At 43.6% G+C, this 23190-nt stretch overlaps 1 protein-coding gene across 7 annotated transcripts; it reads left to right on the forward strand.

Annotated features, from left to right (window-relative positions):
- The first annotated feature begins 276 nt into the window (after positions 1-276).
- On the forward strand, positions 277-23033 carry mbd1a (methyl-CpG binding domain protein 1a). 7 transcript variants are annotated; one of them, XM_077004023.1, is made up of 17 exons: positions 281-485; positions 3299-3637; positions 3815-3952; positions 4130-4244; positions 4684-5237; positions 8007-8080; positions 8224-8261; positions 15875-15925; positions 16040-16081; positions 16355-16407; positions 16769-16838; positions 17225-17395; positions 18098-18370; positions 18577-18660; positions 19223-19354; positions 19462-19815; positions 19963-23033. In XM_077004023.1, the coding sequence occupies exons 2-17, from the start codon at positions 3417-3419 to the stop codon at positions 20431-20433; spliced, it is 2841 nt and encodes a 946-aa protein (XP_076860138.1). In that variant the 5' UTR covers positions 281-485; positions 3299-3416; the 3' UTR covers positions 20434-23033. The 7 variants fall into 7 exon arrangements, with proteins under 7 accessions (XP_076860144.1, XP_076860138.1, XP_076860141.1 ...); XM_077004026.1 differs by having other exon boundaries at positions 281-475; XM_077004028.1 differs by having other exon boundaries at positions 328-485; positions 16355-16408; positions 16776-16838.
- The last annotated feature ends 157 nt before the right edge of the window (positions 23034-23190 follow it).

A 23190-nucleotide genomic window follows, 5' to 3' on the forward strand; every position in this document is an offset into this window, starting at 1 on the left:
GTCGTGGACTGTTTAAAAATGTGTAACCCAACTAATGTGGAACTATGTCCAAGATCGCTTATGGTTGACTAGCTAACTGATGCAATTACAAGGGAAATGAAATGGGCAACATGTTTAACATGTATCCCACGTTAACATGTATCCCACGTTTCGGGAGGATCCGTCGTCGGCGTCGTGCATCGCTAGGTGTGATCGTAACGTGCTCTTATTTTTATTCGTACACGTCTATTAAAGGTTCTCACTTTTTTACCGTGCAGTGTGAACTCGGCAGCGGCCACTGGCCACAATCCAGCATTCATTATAAAGTTACCGTCTACCACTCGAGGCAATCGTGTTTCTATGTGTTGTAAATGTGCGTAATCGTAGCTACTCGACTTCCTACGGCGCTCGCACATGCTCAGTAGAACGCGGAACGTGTCGCTAACCGGAGGAGGCGCGCGCGCGGCACAGGAACGGCAAGAAACGACGGCGCGAGGTGTGTTCGGGTAAGCGTGCTTTCTCGTCATTTACGGCGACCGTTTCTCAATATCAAAGCGTTCTGCTGTGCGGTTTGTTTTCGCAAACGCGCTCGGAGGTGCAGCGAAAACAAACTAACTCCAGAGATGATTGTCGCGCGGAGAACGAAACCACGACGCGTTTGTGCCCCGCGAGCGTTTGCGGTCGCTCGCGAACGACTTGGTGCGAAGGGGGGAGAGTTAGGGGTGGTGAGGGAGGGTGGACACGGACGGGGGCAGCACGTACACACTCGGACTGGAGCCAAGAGGAAGAGGCGTTTGTGGTCAACTTTGCTCCCGTCGAAGATTCGGGCAGGAATTTGAACTCGGCGTCATTTTCCACTGATCTTTGCAAATGCTCCGCGTGCGCACGTTGAAGGCAGACTTTAGGATGTTTCGTTGCTTTACGGAGGAAATTTACAACACAATGTTTTGTTTTTGCTTACTAGGCCTTTGTTAGCAAGTCAGCACCAAATTTCACGTTTAGGCTTCCAGTTGAGCCTTACTTTGTTGTGTAGATGCAGTATGTAGGTAGTTAACCTGGACCATGTTCGTATATCAGCGGGCATGTATTAATGCTTGAACTTTATCCGACTCCTGTTCAGGTCATCCCCTTAGCAAATCAACTAGTTAGCTAGGGAAGTTAGATTTAGCTAGCTGGTTGTTGAGAGGTCAACTCATTTCAAGACATGTTTATGGTTTCTAAAGCAAACGCCAGAAATTACATTTAGTGATATGTCTGTACAGGTATAACATCTGTGAAACTCTGAGATCTTTTGGTGGATCATCATCTCAGGTGTCTAGTGAAGAGCAGCATGCACATAAAAATAATATTAACCAAACTTTACTAGATATACAAATAAGACTCAACCAAGTCAATTTAAAGATTTCAGGAAATTTTTAATTGGTGGGAAATGTGGGAAACAAGGCTTTCTCCGGACTGTAGGACTTCTGGCCTTGAGGTAGTCATAAACAGACAGTGAATGTGATTCGCTTAATTGATTATATTTAAACACTATAATTTGGTAAACAATTTAATGTTAGTGTAGTGGGCAATTCCTGAGTTGAAAAATAAAAGTACCCTTTATGTTAAAGCATGGTAACAGATGTATAGGTCACATTTCTCTTGAAATGTTGGGTGAGATGTTGGCCTTTTTAAGCTTGCAGGTCTTTTACGCAATTTCTTGGCGCAAACAGGAAGTAACCACCAATGCTGTGACAATTGAAGAAAAATAAGCTTTACTATTGTTTCTCAAGTCATTGTCACTCCATACCTACACACCTATGAATTCAGTTCACTCACTTAATATGTATTTTCTTCACCATGAACTCATCAGCCAAAAATGGCAACTCTCCTGTCTTTGATATACTTGCGTAACACCTAAAACCTCAACACCCACATTTCTGCCACAACTACGTGGGTGTCATGTGCTCTGAGATGTTCTGGGCTGTACTGGTGGTCTTAAGGACTTCATAAGAAACTGTGTTTTCGGTTGCATGGTTTTGCTGCCAGTTTTTAGTGTTTGAGTCTGCAATCCAAAAGTCTAGTGAATGGTGCATGCTGATCTACAGCCTGTACTAGCTCCGTTCTCATAGCCTTGTTTGGTTAGTGACCAGTAGGTTGTGGGTTCTAATCCCTCTCAATGTGCAGATGTGCTACAAATTGCAAGTAGTTTGAAGCTATTGTGTGCCACATGTTTACAGTGTTCTAATAACCATTCTACAATAAACATTTACATAATTGATGAGAATAAATAGCAAACTTGGCTCGTCACTATTAGGCTTAACTAAATGTTAGACCGGTATCCTGTTAGCCTGCATAGGCACATTGTTGATCAAGGCCTGTTTAAGAATAGGTGGGCTTTTAAAAATGGTTGTTCTGCTTTATGTCCACGTTTTAACAATAAGACATTTACTGCTCACAGATAACTGCTGTCATGATGCTAATTTTGCACGTCACTCCTCATTGGTTGAAATGAAGGGGGAAAAAAATTGCACCCCCACTCATGGCTTTACTGACTATGCTAGTTTTCCCTCATATTAATTGGGCCTGTTTGTCATTTATCTGCACATTACATACAAGAATGCACACTCTCTTACCACTGTGTTTTTATTTACAGTTCTTAATTATGGCTGGCTGCGTCAAAACTAGCGCATTGCCATAGTAATGGCGCTGCATTGCAGATATCGAGACAGAGCCGCTTCAATTGGTCTCTCCGCACGTATCTAGCTCGGCCCGCTGGACGACCGTTACCATGGCAACCGCGCGTTTTTTTTATTTCCCCTCCTCCCACCTGCTTCTAAATATTCCCCATCACGTTCCTCTCGAGCGTGCCGTGCTAGCTAACCGAAGGCACCTCGTCGAGAAGAAGATATAAAAAAATTGTCGATCACATGCTATGTTGGATTAAACTTTAGCTTTAAACTGAATTATATTTGATGGGAAATGTATTAGAGATTATTTATTTATTTTAGTGTTATTCATCTTTTTGAAAAACTAACAGCTTAATTTTTCCAATTATTTTATTTGATTCTGCTAAATCGACAGTTATATTAATGTATATTAAAGTCCTCTTTTTTTATTATTATTATTTTTTATTATTTTATTATTATTTATATCAGATAAGTCCAGGCCTTGTGTGCAATACTGGATTAGTTGTAGCCACACTAATGACTAACCAGCAAGAGTTCTCTGTTTGCAACTACATTAATAATTTAACACATTTGGTACGACATTTTAATAACACAAATTTGCATCTTCTCAATGCTATATATATCATATATATGTATATGATTTTTCTCAGCAGTTTGAAATGAAGTGCTTCTCACACTGTAAGAGCCGCCATGGCTGAAGTCATGTGAGTCCATCCCACGGTCCCTGTGCCCCTGGGATGAGCCCGGATCCTCTGGCTTGTGAGTGTAATGGGAGATATGGCGGAGGACTCAAAGGGGCAGAGCGTGGCAGGGCAGGGCCAGTTACTGGGCAACACGCTCCCGGTCGCTGCGGATAACGTCGCTGCGGATGAGCCGCCGCCTTGTGATTGGCTGGAGCCGCTGGAGGAAGACTATGAAGAGGAGGGCGAGGAAGGCGTGGAGAGTGACAGGAGCAGTGTACAAAGTGGCAGAAAGATTGTTGATTCGCTGTATGTATTTCTACTTTTTTGTGCATTTATGCTTTATATTGTATCAGGGTGAATGTGCAATTATGCTATTTATGTAAAGCTATCTTTGCTAAACTCCTCTAGGTGAGGTTTGGGGGTGGTGGGGGTGCTCTCACAAAGCATCTCCCTGACCGCCCTGTGGTGTTTGTGTCTTGACAGGCGGAGACGAAAGCGGCAGCATGAGGACTGGGACCGTAACTGGGTGGATTGCCCCGATCTGGGTCAAGGCTGGAAGAGGAAGGAGGTCTTTCGGCGCTCCGGCTCCACCATGGGCAAAATGGACGCATACTACATGAGGTAGGACGACCCATGATGCTTAGGGAGCCAGCAAGCAGGCTTGGTGCTTGGTTGGTATGGGGACAGGATGCACCGCAAACACCAATTCATGTAAACAGTTTGAAGTTATTCTCACATTTCTACTGTTGCATGCTGGTTCTTCACTAAAAACACCTTCTTGCCCCCATCCTTTTGCAGTCCAAAAGGACACCGTTTCAGAAGTAAGATTGAACTTGCCAAACATGTCAAGGTTGATCTGACTCACTTTGACTACAAACAAGGGATCTTTGTGGATGGCTTCGTCACTACAAAGGTATAAAGATTTTTTTTTACCAGGAACACAATTTTACCAGTTTATACATTGTACTTTTTGAAATCTATGGTATCCAAGCTGTTGCATGCTGAAGATTCATTAGAAAATAGTGGGAACTGTAGACTCAGCAATGCCTCCTCAGAGCTTGTAGAAGCAGGCCAGTTCTGAAGTGGTGGTCTTGCAGAAATCTGAGGTCCTTCGAAGTATTTCATGGTATATTTCGGTGAATAATTTGAGCCAAGAATAAGATCAATCAAGTGGATCTTCTTCTGTTGAGCTCTCTAGCTAACGCTGAGATCCTGGTTTGCAAGTGACTTCTGAAATTTGTTGTCATCGTCCTCGTCTTTTTGCACGTTTAAGCCCAGTCTACAAGTCATGTGCTTGCGCGGTGCTCTTTGTGTAATGGTTGTACTTTCTTTTGTCCTTGCTGGTTCTCCAGCGCCGGAAAAGTGAAGCCCCTGAAGATGGCACACGCTCCAGCTTCTCGTCCTCCAGAACCGCCACACCAGACCCGGACACGACCCGCACCCCTGACAGGTTTCCCACCACTCCCCCCATGGGGCCTCGCAGCAAGACATCCACTCCTCAGAGGCCTCAACTCACCCCGAACCCCCCAGCGAAGAACGCCGAAGCCGCTCTTCTTCCTGCAAACCGCTCCTTTGGAAGCCCCCCAGAGCTCACCCGCATCTCGCTCCCCGGCACCCACCCACCCTCTCCACGAACGGGCAAATTCTCGCCCCAAACACTCAGCCTAGTCACCACTTCTGGAAAAGGGGAGATCATGTCGCTGCCTCATTCCTGGCTCCAGTCCTCCTTATCCCCCGTCAGCCCCCCCAGAACTCCGAACAGAGAGACTGCCGTGCAGCCATTTGGTCGGAGTGCAGTGAAACGCTCCCCAGACTTCCATTTGCCTCCCAGAACCCGACTGGCACTGGACCCTGACACAATGCTCAACGGGAGGAAGCACCAGCGTCGTGGCCTTCCCACTCTTGGGTGAGTAGAACCCAGAACACTGACCACAGCGGACGGTTACGTTTGTTGAAGCTGATGGAGGAACAAGAGTGAATGGGCAATAGCATTCTAGAGTCTTCCCAACAATCAGACATGATCAATCAACCCAGTGTTTTGGCTAATAAATAGTCTAGGCTAGACCAGTGGTTCTCAACTGGTCTCAGCCTGGGACCCACATTTTCACATGGTCATTAAGTCGCGACCCACTTTTATATAATACAAACCAAACAAATTTATTCTTGAAACATGGCCTTCAAAAACAACATACATAAGCATGCAAAGTGAATGTATGAGCAATTTTTAAATAAATGAGGACCATGGCAACATGTAGAAACAAACTATGATAAAATAAAATATCAAAATTGCATAAAATAAGGCCATAAAATGAAATATTTCACTTGCGTATTCAGTCTACAATATAAGACACTGAGGAAGACCATGCTAACTGCATGTATAAAAGTTAACTCAATAATTTTACATTTCAATAAACAGCATGAAATAAATAAGGTTACAAAACAAGATAATTTCACCTAATCTGTCTTTTGTGGAAGACAGTGAGACAGTTGGGCATGTACTTTACTTTTGATCAGAGCTTCAAAGTCCGGAGTGACAGTCAACAGAGTTACTCTCATCATGCTCAGCGTTCAGCCTGTTTCTCTGCTTTGACTTGAGTTGGACCAAGGTAGAAAAGCCACTTTCACAAAGATAGGTCGTGCTGAATGGTAGATTTGTTTTGACTGCAAGAGAAGGATATTCAGCCATCACATCGCTGCACCAGAATTGGGAAAGGCTTACATCGTTGAATTTGTCACATGACAGTTCCACCAGCTGATGTTGTTCGTTGTTTGGCAACACGACGCTTTCAATGTTGACAATGAAAGGGTTGCGTATCCAGCTATTATCGTCGTGTCTCTGTGGGAAGTAGTCGTCAAACCGATCTTGAAGTTTATTGAGATGCATATTGATCGTTTTCTTCAAGTCATTTTTGGCCGTGGTGTCCAACTGCTGTGCTTCATGGGAAGCGTTGGGAAACATGTCCAGTCTGTCTTTGGATAAATGATTTACCCACAGTTTGATCTTTTTCTTGAACGCTACAATTTTGTCTGACTGTTCAAAAATGTTGTGTCCTTTCCCCTGCAAAGACACGTTTAATGTGTTGAGTTGATCAAAAATATCAGCAAGATATGCAACAAGCGCGAGCCAGGTGTCGTTGTCAAACAGTTGAGCATATGAGGAGTTATTCTCTGCGAGGAAGCAGGCGATTTCTGTTTTCAGTTCGTAAAAGCGTGACAAGACCCTACCTCTCGACAGCCAGCACACTTCGGAGTGATACAACACCTGCATATGCTCAGAGCCCAAATCTTTACATAAATTTGAAAAGCAGCGGCTGTTCTTCGCACTCCGTTTTATGTGGTTCACCACTTTGATGACATTTTGCAAAGCTTCATCAAGCACAGGAACCATATTCTTAGCCACCAGTGCCTCTCTGTGCAAAAAACAGTGGTTCCAAGTTGCACTAGGTGCCCTCATCAGAATTTGTTTCACCACACCTGAATGTTTCCCGGTCATGGAGGCAGCGCCGTCAGTTGTAATTCCAATGCAGTATTCCCAGCTTAGGACCACTGAGCTCAAATACAAATCCACGGAGTTGAATATGTCTTCTGCTTTGGTAGTGGTGGGGAGTTCTCTGCTGCAGAGAAATTGTTCTTGCAAATCACCTTGCCACAAATGTCTCACATAAACCAGTAAAATGGCATGGTGAGCGATATCCGTGGATTCATCGATCTGTAATGCATAGTAAGGGCTTGCCTGAACGCGAGCTGTAGTCTGTTGTTTTATGTTACCAGACATGTCTTTAATACGCCGAGCTATACTATCATTGGACAGAGGTATGGTTTTAAGCTTGTCTGCCGCTGATTCATCCAGCACCTCTCTAACCATGTCCATGGCAGCTGGTAAGATAAGCTCTTCAGCTATTGTGTGGGGTTTCTTGGCCTTTGCAATACGGTGAGCTACGTGGTAAGATGCCCGGAGTGCTTGTTCTTGTTTGGAGCAAGATGCTGTCAGACACTTCTGTGATACCTTCAGCTCATGAAGTCGTCTTTGAAAAAATTCTACAGGCTTATCTTTACATGCGGGATGTTTCGTTTGTAAATGTCGCATTAATTTGGATGGTTTCATGCTCTCTTGTGCCAGCACTTCATTACAAATAACACACTGGGGTTTCTGTCTGTGTTTGTCTTCAATAAATGAAAATCCACAATTTAAATACTCAGGGATATATTTGCGTTTCGCCATCTTGCATCCAAAAGTTATAACAATTTAAAAGTGAGAGTTAATCGGTAAACAATTAGTGGTTATCATGGCAACGAAAAAGGTTTGAATGTCTGGCGCGTGCCTCGCTGTCTTTTTTCAAGATAAAAGATGAGTAGGCTACGAAATCAAAAGAGCATTGATGATGATGATGATGATTATTATTATTATATTAATTTATTTTATTTTATTATTATTATTATTATTTTAACAATCGGTCCGCGACCCACCCAGAAAGTGGGTCGCGACCCACCAGTTGAGAATCACTGGGCTAGACTACAAGATATTTATATATAGACGTCTGATGCATTTTCAAGAATTTCATAAACAGCTTGGAAACCATTTCCCCAACAATTTGAAACTATTCCCCAAATCATTCAATAAGCCAGTTTGCATTATTTCAGTATTCAATTTAAACTTTTTTTCTTCTTTTTTCAGTGGCTGTGCAAACTGTGGCTGTAATTACCCAGGTGTGGGCCGAGGGCAGGATTCGCTGTGTCCCAAATGCAGATGTATGTGAATATTATTTAATTTATAAAATGCTGTTATAGATTTTCAGATGACCACAGATGGACATTTCTAAAGTGGATATAAATATTAAATATCTCTAAAGTGACCTGGATATAAACTTTCTTTTTTCTTTTCCTTATCCCAGCGGAGAAGAAGCGTCCTCCTCACATTGTGTTCAGGAAGGTGAGTGCTTTGTCATTCCACCCTTTTCTGCCTACTGTTATTGTCCTCCTTTAAACTCCTTTGAACCCTGTGATATAAAGCTGAGTTGAAGTCCTGCTACGACTGGCTCATGCCCTCTTCTGCTGCGTCTGCAGGCCACACTGGCCCTTCCGCTGCCTTTGGTCCTGGGTTCCTCTCTGTGCCACATTGCTGTTTGTATTTTTTGCAATTTGCATGTAGATAGATAACATTTTGGCAGTTTAACTGTAGAAATTGCTTCTTTTAGCTTCAAGGTCCCCATTCTCAAGCCTTCACGCTGCAGTTCAAATCAAGACCTTGGATTTCATTCGTTTATAATTGGCATGCCCGTATGTGAGGCTCTGTGATGTTGCGGGGACTATGGACGGAGATTACGGTCTTTAATATGAGAGCACAAAGATAAGGTTAAATCGAGCAAGTAAGACGCACTGAGCACGCACAATCAGAAAACCGATTAAAAACAGTGACGGCGAGAGCAGAGAAACAGTAATTGCACGGTTAAATGTGCTCGTTTATCGCAGACCAGCCGGCGCTTCACTGTTTTCAGCGCGTGTTTAAGTTTTTTGCTCGATTCTAAACTTTCTGCTCGCTTCATGATTACAAGCGGAAATACGTCACAGACCGGCGCTTGGTAAACGATTACCTGAACCACCGAGACTAAACCGGTTTAAACCCGATTTAAACCGGGTGCGCGTAACTGTCTTACGGCCGATAAGACTTTCTAAAAAACATTTAGACGTCATGGTTAGCTGAAGTGCCACAGATAATGGCATTTACCACACAAACCAAAGAAAGGTTGAATGTTGTTTATTAAAATCAGTATTCCGCATTTCGACTTCATTGTGAATCATAAGTTACAGATGGTTAACGTCAGGGTTGCCAACTTTTCAAGATCGTTTGGAGTGAGATTTGAACCCGGAGGAGGTGGCGCCAGAGTGAACTTGTAACTCATTGAATCATAGATATGGATCAGAGGTAAATAAACTAGTTTTTTTTTCGGCGTGAGATATCGGAAGTGTGGCGTGAGAGCGTGTGAAGACGGTCAAATGCGTGTGTCTCACGCTCATTGCGTGAGAGTTGGCAACCCTGTTAATGTAGCTTAGGTACTAATGACCAAAACACAAACAAAAGTCGAAAAATAATTTCTCTACAATTCTAGGAATTCAGACGTAGTTCTACCGAGATGAATGAAAACACTGCATAAATCTACATCTAGATGAAAGAAAACGCCGCATAAATCTACATCTAGATGAACGTAAACACCGCATACATCTAGTTACCTACGTCGCCATAGCTTCGGTGAAGCCGCATCCTAAACTTTGTTTCGCATGTTTTGCTAATTGCGGCTGTTTATGGCTTCCGTAAGTAGCTACTAGCTAGCTAATGTTATAGCTAGCAGACTTCACCTAATTTCATTTTGATAATGTTGATATGTAGGCTATAGTTTCCCTTAGTTTATGATGCTGTTTCATCATAGCCGTACGTAGGTAACTAGCTAGATGTAGATTTATGCAGTGTTTTGGAATGCTGATTTTTAATTTCACAATCGATGTTAACACAAACATACACTGTTTCTTTGGCTTTGGGTGGTAAATGGTTGGTGGTTGTGAGAGGTTAGTGAACATGGTTATTGCTATGGTTGGAGCTATGGTCATTTGTGCTTCTTGGTAAACGTCTAACTTGCAAAATACTAGGTAATGACATTGACTCCTGTAGTGTAGTAGTAGTCTTGACTTAATGGTATATTGAATTCTGGCCTATCTGTACTATTACCTAGGATGAATTCTGTGATCAGATGCAAAGTGTCTGCTAAATAAGAGCGTCTGCTAAATGCCGTAAATGTAAGTGGTCCCCTGGGTTTCCTGTCATTCTTAGTTGATTGGTGCTGTGAGGACCAACAGCTGAAACACTGCAGAACTTGGACTTCTTAGACTATTGCCTCCAGCTGTTATTTTAGTTTTTCATTTTAGTTTTGTTGTATTTCTAAGGTACATGGTCAGTTTGGTAAATGGATTTGCTCTTCTCTTTCTGATGGGTTTTTGTAAAGATGGGTGTTCTGTAGTTTGTCCTAATCATTTCCAATATGGCAGGAATTGGTTCCATTTTGCTGATGTTCTCTCTGTGAAAACCTTGGGATAGTTCTGGATAACCAACTCTCATGTTACCAAGTTGGCCATGCAGATTCCAGATCTACAAAATCAGGAATCAGATGATTGCTTACATCAGATTTAGAACACTTGACCTTTGTTTGCAAAGCCAAAACTGGACCAGCTCCCTCATACTAGGGATGTCACAATACCAGAAATATATTAGTCGTTACCAATACCACTAAAAGTCTATGATTGTCGATACCAATTTCAATACCACTGCAAAATATAAACAAATGAAATGTATGAATAAATGCTTTTATTTAAAAAGTACTTTTTTCTGCTCAGCAACCTCCTGTTGACACTGTGAAAAGACAACAAGGAGATGTCTGTTCATTGTGTATTCCAGCAAAACAACATTACTTTATGTGCAGATAGCTCAGAGAAAAACAGCTCAGAGAAAACCACAGCGTTGCTGTATTCACTGCTAATAGTCTAATGCAGGGGTCACCAACAAGGACGTCATGAGTCGCCCGCGGGCCTGTTCTAAAAATAGCTCACTATAGTGCCACATATCAATGAGCTGCATCTTTTTTTTGCTATTTTTTTAATCAGCCTTGCACTGGTGTAAACTTGAAAATGACAATATTTTAAAAAATAATTTTACATGTAAAATTGTTACATATTAGATTATTAGAGACTGGCCATGGTTGCCGTGTGGAGACTAGTTAGCGGGCACAGTGAAGGTGAGGCGATTATTTACACCTGACAACATGGCCAAAAAAAGAAAGAAAACATAATTTTCACAGTGAATGGGAGGAAAAGTTATTTGTTACTACTGTAAAAGATTCCTGCGTGTGTCTCATTTGCGGGGCGACGGTAAAGCGGCACAATGTGGAGAGACATTACAGGACGTGTCGCACAAACTACCATGCTAACTACCCACCGGGCAGTGCACTACGTGAGGGAAAAGGCCTGCGAGTTAAAGGCAGCCTTGTGCAAACAGTCTTTTTTCACGAGGCCGGTGAGAAACTCCCAAAAAGCAACCAAAGCCTCGTTTAGAGCTACACATTTCTTAATCAAGAAAAAGAAGGCATTTTTAGACAGGGAGATTTTCAAGGAAGAAATGAGAAATATGTAACCGATGTAATCTCCACTCTCCCCGATGTCCCACTGGAGGCGGCTACAATGGTTAGAAGAATGTCGGCTATGTCCTGGAACTTGGCTGATCAGCTGGACCAGAATCTGGCGAAGTGCAGGTGGTTTAGCCTCCAGTGTTGCAGATATTTATATAAATAAAGTATTTATAGAAATAAAGTATTGATATTATCTGCTACCTTGTTAAATTATTGTTGATAATTATTGAGAGAAATCATTAACATGATCAGTGTCTTCACATAGATGAATATAATTAATAATAACATATAATTATACCCTTAATTATGTTATTAATAATAATGATATTCATCTATGTGAAGCAAAATTGAGCAAATTTGTGATTTCACAAGTGTTTATCAAACTGGTAGCCCTCCGCAATAATTAGTATCCAAGAAGTAGCTCTGTTTCAAAGAGGTTGGTGACCCCTGGTCTAACGGCAAATGGTAGAACGTTGAGTATGCAGTCGCAGTTCATAAACAGTAACTGTAGCCTTTCACATTTGACAACTCTATCATCTTGAACTCTATAGAGCTCTGTCTATCTTTGAGGATCTCCCCCGTTTCTTCCTTTAGTAATGTTTTCAGACACTGTGTAATGGCTTTCACCCTGGACGCCTGACTAAAATGCAACATATTTTCAAATGTAATGGTTTTCTTTATTTCTTTCAAGTAGTTGAAGCCGACACGTTTCTTCTCCTGCTTTTGCCAACACCATTCCTCATGTTTGTGGTGGTGGTTTAGCATTCTTGGCTTATTAGCGTGTAGGCTTATTATGCTGATCTCGTGTGGTTTGGTAGATCTGTGAATTCTTCGGTACCACAAGAAACAACCGCAACGTTTTCAGCATTTTGTTATCGACTTGGCACCGAAGTATCGCTTCTCTACCTCATAATTAAAAATCAAGCCCTGTTCTACACCACCTTTCCTTTGAGCCAGTAGTATGACTTAATCTACCAGCCCTCAAGATGCAAAGAAGTCAAGAATTAAAATTCTTCTCTGTAGGAGACGAATACACGTCCTCTTGTAGGTATAGCTTTTTCAAATGAAGGCTGGAGTCTCTACTCACTGAGTCACTAAGCATCTACATAAATAGATATGCACTCCCCTCCACCCCAAAAAATGCTGTCGTCTTTTCCACACTAGCTAGATCTTTAGGCTGTTAGTATTCTGGACTTTGACCTATCTGTGCTCTCATGAGGATTTGTGTTTGATGTAGACTACAGCCACCTGGGCCATGAGCTGTGCAACCTACTTCTTGGACTGCTGCATCTCTGATTAGACAGTAAATTAGATGTAAATACTAAACCCTAGAACCATAGAATATTAAGCTATGTGTAAGAGAGATATCATGTATGGTAGGGATGGGAATCATTTACTATCTCACGATTCAATTCGATTCCGATTTTGGGGGCCACGATTCGATTCAAAATTGACTTTCGATTCAAAATTGACTTTCGATTCAAAATTGACTTTCGATTCAAAAAACGATTTGATTTATAAAAAGTAAAAGTAACTTTTTTCGTTACTGTTGGTATTTTGCTTCTTTCTCCCGTCTCTCTGTGGTTGAGTGTTATTTTCCACGCGTTGTATTTTCTATTTACTCCGTGCCCTCACGGTTTTTGTTTCTATTCTTTTGCGCGTTGAGTCTTCCGTGTTGTTTTGTTTGTTCGTTATGGGTCGCTGTGCGCATTTCCCTCTCGCTAATACATTTGACAAGTATCAAACGTCTTGCTCTTGTGAGCCGGTACTTGGGTCCACCCTTCTCTATATTATTTCATGAGGTGTGTACGTTCCCGTGCTCACCGCGTTACACAAGCACACGAGCTACATTGTGTCAAGTTCGGTCTTCCCTGGCATTCAGTAAAAACCAAAATGAACCCATATTTTTGCCTTAAATGAAGACAGGACAGGTTGAATATCTCTTTCCTCCATTTGTTTTGAAACTTTTCCGCACATGAGTGTGTCCCAGAATCTGCTGCGTAAAGTCTCGCGTAATTTTGTAATTACGTAATGCGAGACTTCACCATGACTTAGAATCGATTTTGGGACATTTAAAATCGATTCTGAATCGTAGTAAATGAGAATCGATTTTTGATATATGAATCGATTTTTTGGCACACCTCTAATGTATGGCTTTGACTTTTAGAGCCATGAATAAAAACAACAATATTTAACATATCCTGTTTTTACTGAAAAAATAGACTGCAATGACTCTGACTGCAATGACTTTGAAACTGAAACAATTAAAATCTATGTATGTGTGCACCATCTCTGCGTTTGATGTACACTCACAATGTCTGGTTGGTATGCCACTACTTGTCTTCCTGGACCTGGAGGTCCTGCAGGATCTCAGCCTTGCTGTCACCAATCTCCACCTCTTGGTTGTCTCTCTGTTTGCTTCCCCTGCTAGCATCTTGCATCCAGTGGACAGGCTCTTCTGCTTGATTGTCTCCAGTGGAAGCGTCTTTGCCGAGACGCCATCTTGGGTCTTGTGTGAAGCACCTTCACTTGATCTAGTGCTTGTTGTGCTGCCATGATTAGAGTCTGTGTGCTGTCCTTCGTTTGTGCCTCTTCCAGCCAGAGTCCTGTGGGCCTTATCTTTCCATGGGACCTCATTTGCTTCTATGGTGTCCATGGAATAGGAGCATCTGTCTGAGGTATTCCCTCACCACCTCACCCTTAAGAGACCATTGCTTAGACCTATTCATAGATATTGGGTATCTCACCCTGGACGCTTTCTTCCATGTGTACAGTTTTTGGATGATCTAGGGTATGAAATTGATTAAGTGGTCTAAATGAATTTGATAGTATTTTTACCCACAAGGAGTCATGGTTTGGGAGAACCCACATGTCCGGAACGTTCTCAGATGGGTATGTGCTTGACTCATGGGCAACATGGTGTGGTTTGTGTCTCACGCCTCTCTCCCTGGAAGACGTTGAGGACGTAAATCTATTTGGGACTTTGATCACTGGGTTTCTCCTGATTAGAATAGGCGTTGCCCTGGTGTATCTGAAAATTACTAGATTCGGGTCAGTTATGGAACGGCCACAGAAATTGCCCAACATGATTGATCTGATGTCCGATTGCCAACTTTGACTGTTAATATAAACAGAATCAATCATGTAGAGGCTCACAGCTCTACAGGCGAAGTTGGATCAGTTGGGATACTGCTTGACTTCAGAAGAGTTTTCTTGTGCTCAAACCGGACGGCTTCTCACTAAATCTACATTCTTGCTTATCTACATTCCACGCACAAACCAAAGTCCCTGAAGGTCATCATCTTGGTTACCTCCTTCTTCCTCCACATAAAGACAGTCAGAGGGTGGTTTTCGCATTTCATTGCAAACGTTGACACAATGACTGCTAGAACAACCTCTGGCACCCCCCCGTCTTTAGATGAACACGCCTCTCACTGCTTGGTTGACTGTGCCACCTCCAATGCTTGTATGTGCTATGGGGATGTCTTTGCGCTCATTGACTGTTGTCCTGTTGAAAGAACAATCTGTGATCATATCATATTTTTTGTCTCCTTCCTAATGTCATCTATCTTTCTTTCCCCCCATCTATGAACAGCGGTGTGTTTCAGACGCAGCGGCCACTTTGGGTTCACGGTACTTTACACCGAGGCCCCGGAACATAATTTTCTAATCCTTAGGGATCAATAAAGTATATATTCATTTAATCCTCCATGCATTATGAAGGGTTTTCTGGTTTTCATGATGGCAGTTACCAATTATTCTCTTTAGTCAACTTTATTATGCTTGCTGGGTATGTGATATCTTGTAGGGCATGTCTGATCATATTACTCCCTTTGGACTTACCTTATGGACATACCTTTGAATTTTTCCAGTTCTTGTATATGCCCTTGTTATGGTTCAGCTACCTCGGTCGCAATCACCTCCTAGGAAAAAAACAGAAGACTCAAGGTAGGGTTAGAACCACCACTCCCAATGATTTTGGTGCATTCTAGCAGGCCACAGAAATATTGTCCTTTGTGCAGGACGCGTGACCCCACGTCCCCCAAACATGGCATAAGTGAATATTTCACTCTCTTCACACATTTATCTGTGTGTGTAATCAATTTGTTAAGACTGAAAAGTCTCAAGAGGTGGGAGCATGTCATGTTTAGCTATGTTTATATGTTTGCCATTGTTTTGGGGGGGGGGGGGGGGGTGCCAGAGATATTTGGGACAATAGGAGCGTGAGGAATAATGAAGTCGTTGACCTTCCTTAAATCTTGTATGAATCGCCACCCCCTCCCGCCTGTGTGATGAGGACCTCATTGTCTCAACCGAGAATCAGAATCAACAGAGAAAAAAAAATGTCTGTCTTCATGTCTTCATGTTTTAGGTGGGGCAGGATAAGTGGGTTCTTGGGAAAACACGAATTCAAGACCCTCTGGTAAAGTCTTGTCTAAATGGTGGTCATTTTTTACTCATTATAAAAAAAAGTTTCTGTTGAGAAATGGATGGTTACAGGGCTGTTCAATTGTTTTTTTTGTTTTTTTCCCCTCAGAAAAAAAAGATATCACCCCTTGGAAAGAAGCACCATTCCTCTGTGAGTACAAAGTGAAAGAACTTCCATTAATGACCCTTGTAGTTCTGAGTAAATGCATATATAAATAGTGATCTTTAAAGAAAAGTTTTGAGAAATCGTTAAAATGTAGGCTTTAATCTTTTTTATAATCATCAAATGACTATAACTTTGAGCACTATAACTATAAGCACTATAACTTTGTGTCATTTCCAGAAACAAACCTTTAAGAGAGTAAATAGGGATGGAAACTGTGCTCATTATTGTACCTGTTTTTATTGTCGTGTATGTCTGCAGAAGTCTCTTAAAACGATGTCCAAACAGGACTTCACGTTTAAGGCGTTTAAGAAGGTAGGTCTTGGCTGTGTTTTGCTTCTCTAGGCCAACAGTCAATACTGTCAGGTACAGTTGACCTTAAATAGGTGACCTAATCAGCTCGGGTAGTCAGTCTGACGGTTTGCCATGGCAGTCATGCTTAAAGATCATAAACAAACTGTAAACTCCAATAGTGGTTGTAATTTCATATCCCTAATATGCCATCCAAAATGAAGTTAACATTTTTTTAAATAGTTGGATACATTTTAATTTACATATTTGTAAATTGCAAGATTACTGTAATATTTTACAATGCACAGGCAAATGTCAACTTGAGTTATGGGATCTTTCTCTTTTGTATTGTGTTTACCCACATGTTTGATTGCTGTGTGTTTGGGTGGAGGTCATGGTGCAACAGGACAGTGATGATGACGACTGCGTGCCGGACGCCGGCGATGATGACGAGGTGAAGCAAGTCTTGCAATACTGATTCTTGCACATGATCTCTCCGTTTTCTGTTTTTCAGGACTGTCAGTCATCAGTACATTTGGTTTTGATAATAGGAAATCATTCCTGGTGTTTAATATTTGGCATATACCATGGAAAAGTCTGTGTCTAATTAGTTAATAATCTATTCGAATTCAAAATTTCTTTATTGCTGCTGTATTGTGTATTGCTGTATGCTATACTGTGTAATGCTATTAATAAAATATACATTTGTATATGAAAAGCAAAAAGGCTTCAAAATGATGAATTATCACACTGTTTACAAAAACAAACACCCTACACTATGGAGTGACGGTTTACTCATTCTCTCTCCTCTCTTTCGTCTTCCTGCCTCCCTGCGACTAGTCAGGGCCCAGGAGGCGTAACAGGCGCATGTGTGGTCAGTGCAAGGCCTGTCTGCGCAGCGACGACTGCGGCCGGTGTGACTTCTGCATGGACAAGCCCAAGTTCGGCGGCAGCAACAAGAAGCGGCAGAAGTGTCGTCTGCGTCAGTGTCAGGTCCAGTCGCGCCATCAGGTACAGCTCCTCTCACCAGGGGGCGCTCTCCGCACGCAAGACCGGCCTCGTGGAACAGGCCGTTCGAACGCTGGATGCCTGGACTTGTTGAGACTGCGTGTGAAGTGCATCTGGGGATTGTCGTTGCCCTTAAATGAAGTTGTGCGAGTGGAATCTCAGTATAGCAGAGTTAAAGGTCCAAGGAGAGGTCATGTGGAATAATTGGGGAAGACAGGGCTATCTGTATTTCATCGCGGTTACTCTGCGCTTTATACAGACAAGGACGGAAAGAACGTAGCACAAAGGAAACAGATAATTCAGTTATTAAAGAGAAGATAAAATACACAGACTCAAATATTTCTTGTATAATAAATGTGCTTAATAATGCACATGGGCACTACACAGGAATGTTTTTAGGCCCTGTGCTTGAATTTGACCTTGCAGTATTTCAATAGGACCACAGGATATGTACAGGACGACGTATTGCAGGATATACAGTATAGTGTGTTGAATATTGTAGATGGATGCCAAGGTTTGACGTAGCATGTTAAATTATTAATTCATAAACTGAACTACCTAGCGATGGATGGATGGCTGGATGTTAATGAAAAAATGATTACATGTAATAAACCGACCCCCAGGATGCATTCACATCCGCACAGTGCAGAGAGATCACAGCAGTGCTCTCATTTTTCGTTGTCGTTTTTCCTCCCCATGCGTTAGAATAAACATCTCACTCGGCGGCTCCCTCGGGCGGACAAGGTTGAGGACTCTCCACGGGTGTTCCAGAAGCGCGGCAGGCCCCCGGGAAAGCGCGCAATCAAGTGGCGCTCCTGGGACGACGAATTCACCGACGACGAAGACGACGATGAGGAAGAGGACAAGCACCAGAGGATGAGTGCAGACAGGAAGTGGAGGTACAGCCTCGGACACGAGGACAACAAAGAGATGGCAGAGCCTGAGATTGAGGATGAAGGACCTGGTGACCTAGAGCAGGTGATGCCCTTCTCTCTCTCTCTCTCTCTCTCTCTCTCTCTCTCTCTCTCTCTCTTTCTCTCTCTCTCTCTCTCTCTCTCTCTCTCTCTCTCTCTCTCTCTTTCTCTCTCTCTCTCTCTCTCTCTCTCTCTCTCTCTCTTTCTCTGTATGTGTTTTGTTTTAGGCGGTTGTAGGTTATGCTGATTGTCACATTCTTCTTCCCACAGGAGTTGGAGACATGTGAAGATGATGGCAGGGGCTGGTACGAGTCCGAGGAACTCTATTCCAGCAGCTACGCTCTCAGCGCTCAGGTTGGACCCCAAACGTGCTCCAGAACGGAAAAAAACAATTACACAAACACAGTGTACAACCAAATGAGAAATGCAATATCACTTAAATGTCAAAAGATTCAATCACCTCACATTTTCCTTTTACTTTATCAACAATTAAATGCTTTTAAAATTCTATTCAGAATACAGTTAACAAAATCAACTTGTAGGGCAATACACCTATGACCACTCACACACAACTGAGCTCATCTGTAATTCCCAGTTAGCTTAATTCAATGAACATCCTTACAAAATGACCTGTGGACAGCGTAAGGAATGGGGTGTGGTTGCAGCGCCCCCCTGTGGTGGCTGCGGACTGTAGCACATAGCTAACTCGCTTAACAAAGCAGAGCTTCTGTGGGCGCCGTGGTTACTGCGAGATCAAAGTTTGACTTGCTTGCTTGCTCATCTGAGAGTGAGAGTTGGAGAACCCTTATGTGTACAGTTTAATTTACAATAACGCCCTTAATTGGTATGCCTGTCTTTATCTGTCAGCTGTGGCGTTTGTCTGTAATCTGCGTTGCTGTGTTTTCGTCTGATGTAGAATGGCGGATTGGTGGAGAGCAGTGGAGATCAGAACGGTATGGTGGTGTCCTCCGAGCACAGACCCCAGGTCATTTCCTTCACCTCTCATCCCAACAACGGCATGGTGGTGTCCTCCGAGCCCAGACCCCAGGTCAGTTCCTTCACCTCTCGTCCAAACAACAACCGTTCGTCAGCCATGCTGGCTGGGTCGCGCTGGCTTTAAACCCAAAGTGTGTTTGTCTGTGTGCGTGTTTACAGGAGCTGTTTTACAGTATGGCAGGGCTGTCCGCGGGATCTCGGGTGCTGGGCAGCATAAAGCTGACCAGCAGTGGTGCCCTAGAGGCCATGCCAGAGAGGCTGGTGCCCTTGCCAGGGCCCTTGGCGGTGCCCTTGCCGGGGCCCTTGGCGGTGCCCTTGCCGGGGCCCTTGCCGTCCCCTGACATCATGAGTGCTGCCGGCTCCCTGCAGCTGAGGGAGCTGCTGAGGAGGAACGGGCTGGAGCTGGTCAGCGTTGAGGCGGCCACACCGCAGCTCCACCCGGGCCCGGAGCTGGTCACGCGGCAGCAGCCGGAGCCCCAGCCTGACCCAGAGTCTCCTGAAGCCGTTCCCATGGTGAGCTCCTCCCGCTTCCGATGTTGATGCTGTGAAAAGTTGGGGGTTAAACTGTTGCTTTGGGTTTATACGTTTGCACATACCGACCGCTTTCTCGCTCTCTGTGTGTGTGTGTGTGTGTGTGTGTGTGTGTGTCCCTTCCTACAGATCACACAGATCTACAGCCTGGCGGACAGTATGGAGAGCGAGTCCGTGCGGGACCAGGGTCTCCTGGAGCTGCTGCGTGCGATGCGTCGCACGACGCTGCCCCCGCACTGGGTGGGCGTGATGGCCAAGGGCCCCGTTCTGCAGCTCTTCCAGTGCTCCAAACTCTCCCCCATGGCCGACACCGTGCTCCAGATCGAGGTGGGCTACTTCTACCAGATCAGCGTCCAGAGCCAGCCGCTGCTGCCCACCCACGCCGTCTACGAGCGGCACCCGTCGCGCCTCGAAACCGTCGACCAGGTGGTGGCGCTCCTGCTGGACCTGGAGGAGCTGGCCGTGTGCCAGGGCTGCCGGGGCTTCGAGGCGTGCCCCACGCGGGGGCCCGTGCTGTGCACGCGCGCCGCCCTCTGTGAACTGCTCATCCCGCTGGACGACGAACACTGCGCGAAATGCCAGCCACCCGCAGAGGACTGAGAGTGTGCAGGAGCTCAAAGGTACAGGTGGCATCCGGCTATGGACAGATCCACCTCAACTCCAGCCGTCCCTCATAGCAGACCACTGAGTGGGTTAGCATTGACAAACGAGTCAGCACCGAGCCTTCAGTATCACATCAGCCTCACAACACAGTCGCTAGCAGTTAAGTGTAAATTATGTCCTCATTTGAACCTTCTCTCTCCCACCAGTAACATCTCCAGGGGGATGAATCTTACCCAACTTACCCAAGAGCTTCCTGAATATTCTACAGATTAAAAAAAAAATTATTATTATCTTTCAAAGCGGGTAGGAAAAGGTGCATCCTGCAGTCCTGGGAGCTGTGAAGTGATGCTGTCCAGATTTTGTTTGACGTTCCTGCTTCTTCAGGAACCCCTGGCCCTGTTCCCGTGTTTCTGATGGTGCTCTCCCCTGAGTGTGGATCTCTGTAGGAACATCCATCTTCACAGAGCCCACGGATCTCCAGCCAGGACTCCTCCCACGGCCTTGTGGGACATTTCTCGTCTCCATCCCAACTGCTGCCTCTTCTATCGGTTCTTTCTTGCATGCTCTCGTATTTGTGGAGAGAGCGGAAGGATTGAACCCAACTACCTCTGGCGGCTCTGTTGGACTCTCTGTCCTTCGCAACCTGTGCTCACTTCTGTAACCATTCAGCATCTCCTGTTGTCTTTCTGCACAAAAGCTTCTTTTACTGGGAATTTTTTTTAATAGCAGATCATACATCTTGGTGCAAGTATTGAACTTACCAAAACACAATCTGCATTTTAATTTTTGCTGTAGGTATGTTCGGAGTGCTGCATTCATTATAAGCTTACGAGCTTCATTTTCATGTGAGCTTAATTAGTAAATGTATTTTTAAGCAAACTGATATAATGCAGAATCCAGGTTTGTAACCTCATTACACTGACCATTTGCAGATGGGTTTAAATAAATATGTCCGTATGATGCATTAATGCCTATGCATAAAACGCCAATACACACCCTTTACTATGACATTCCTCCCATCCAGTACAGATGAAACATGACCTGCTGTTAACCAGAAGAATTGACTTTGTATTGACGCACTACCTTTTGTTTTCTTGTTAACACGCTACCATAAATTCTTGTTTTTGTCCAACTGCGCTTTATAGTCCAGCACAGTCTCTGTCCAGCAGGGGGCGCTATTACACGGAGCCTTACACTTTCCAGAAGCCCTGCTGAAGGTCGACTGTTGTCAGGCTGGAGCTACCAGCACGCTGTGGTGATTTTACACACCAGTACACTGTTTTCACAAACTACTGTACTGCTCACCGGCACTTTTTCCCTTCTGGAAGACAGAAGTTCAAGTCCAGTGGTTAGTTTTTATTTGAACCCAGGTGTAACCTTAATTCATCCCACAAAGTCACCCGAAACTTTACTATTGTTTCTTTCCCTGTTGCTGTCAGAAAAGGGCAGCTGATTAGAGCAGAAATGGATTTTTGCTTTCTGAACCAGAACTATATAAGCGCTTGATTTGCTGTTCCTCTAACTCTACTGTGTAGTTCAGGGATGTGGAGCCCCGATACTGAAAACACGAGGGTCTTCCTGCTACTGCACACACAGTTAGAATGTTTTGGCTCTACTCCTGTAGGTCACTGCATTAAGTAGAAATGAAGTTGTCCACCCCCTGCTGTCTGTTCCGCCACTCCACCTCGTTATTACTACTACAGAACCAAATATAATGATGAACTAATGACTGAGTCATTAAACTAAGCTAATGACTACATAATTTGTTTATGTAAATATGTTTAAATTGGTGAGAGCAGGGAAAGGGCAGGACTGCTGGTGCTCTGAGAGACGACCAACTGATGTCAGGGTCCTGTGTGGCAGTGTGGGACCTCCCCTGAGTTTCCGCCAGGACATCTAAAGGTTCTAAAGATTTCCTTACGGCTCTACTCCGAGGGGGCTTGTGTTTGGAAGGTCCAAACTGGCTTTCATTCCCTAATGCTACGTGACTGCAGATGTATGCATCTTGTTGCCAATGGCTTGTCTGAAGGAAAGATCAAGTATGTCCAGCCTTAGATGGTCTCGGCTGGTCCGGTTGATGCCCATCTGTTAAACTGCTGCCCTGGTTTTATGGGCTTCTGTTGGGCATTGCAGAAAGTGTAGAGTTTTAATATTTCTTTTGGACTGTCTTCAACCTTTTCACCCTGACTGTAGTACACATACTATATTTATATATTAAAACGATCACAATTCCTAGAAAATCCCTCAGATGTCTGAGGTCTCTGTTGATTTGGGGTGGACGTGGGGTGACTCATGTCTGGGTTGAATGTTATTCCTTTTTAATTAATAACTTTAAAAACAAGTACAAATGTGCATTGCAAAGACTGAAGTTGCATTCTGAATTTATGTATTCAGGAATGAAATAAAAAATGTGTCGAAAGGTTATTTGGCATAAACATGGTCATTTGGAAAAATTTCTTTGTGAATGTACTGTGGCTTAGTGCGTGTGTGCGTGTGTTACATGTCGCTCTACAGCCGCTGCCAAAGTTTTATGATCATGGAGTAAATTGATTTCTGTGAAGGGTTGCAAAATACAATAAATAATTTTTTTAAGTTTACGCTTTTTGTGACTGGTTTGTCGTATGACTACTTAATGTTACTGTATCCCAAAGCTTGGCAGTTCTCGAGTTTTCCACTCGAAGGCGCTATTTCTTCGTAACGTGCTGTTCGTTACAATTCTGCTATAAGCAGTCACGACCGTCAGTGACGAGTGGG

The sequence above is a fragment of the Brachyhypopomus gauderio genome, chromosome 4 (assembly GCF_052324685.1).
Source record: "Brachyhypopomus gauderio isolate BG-103 chromosome 4, BGAUD_0.2, whole genome shotgun sequence".
In the NCBI taxonomy this organism is placed as follows: Eukaryota; Metazoa; Chordata; class Actinopteri; order Gymnotiformes; family Hypopomidae; genus Brachyhypopomus; species Brachyhypopomus gauderio.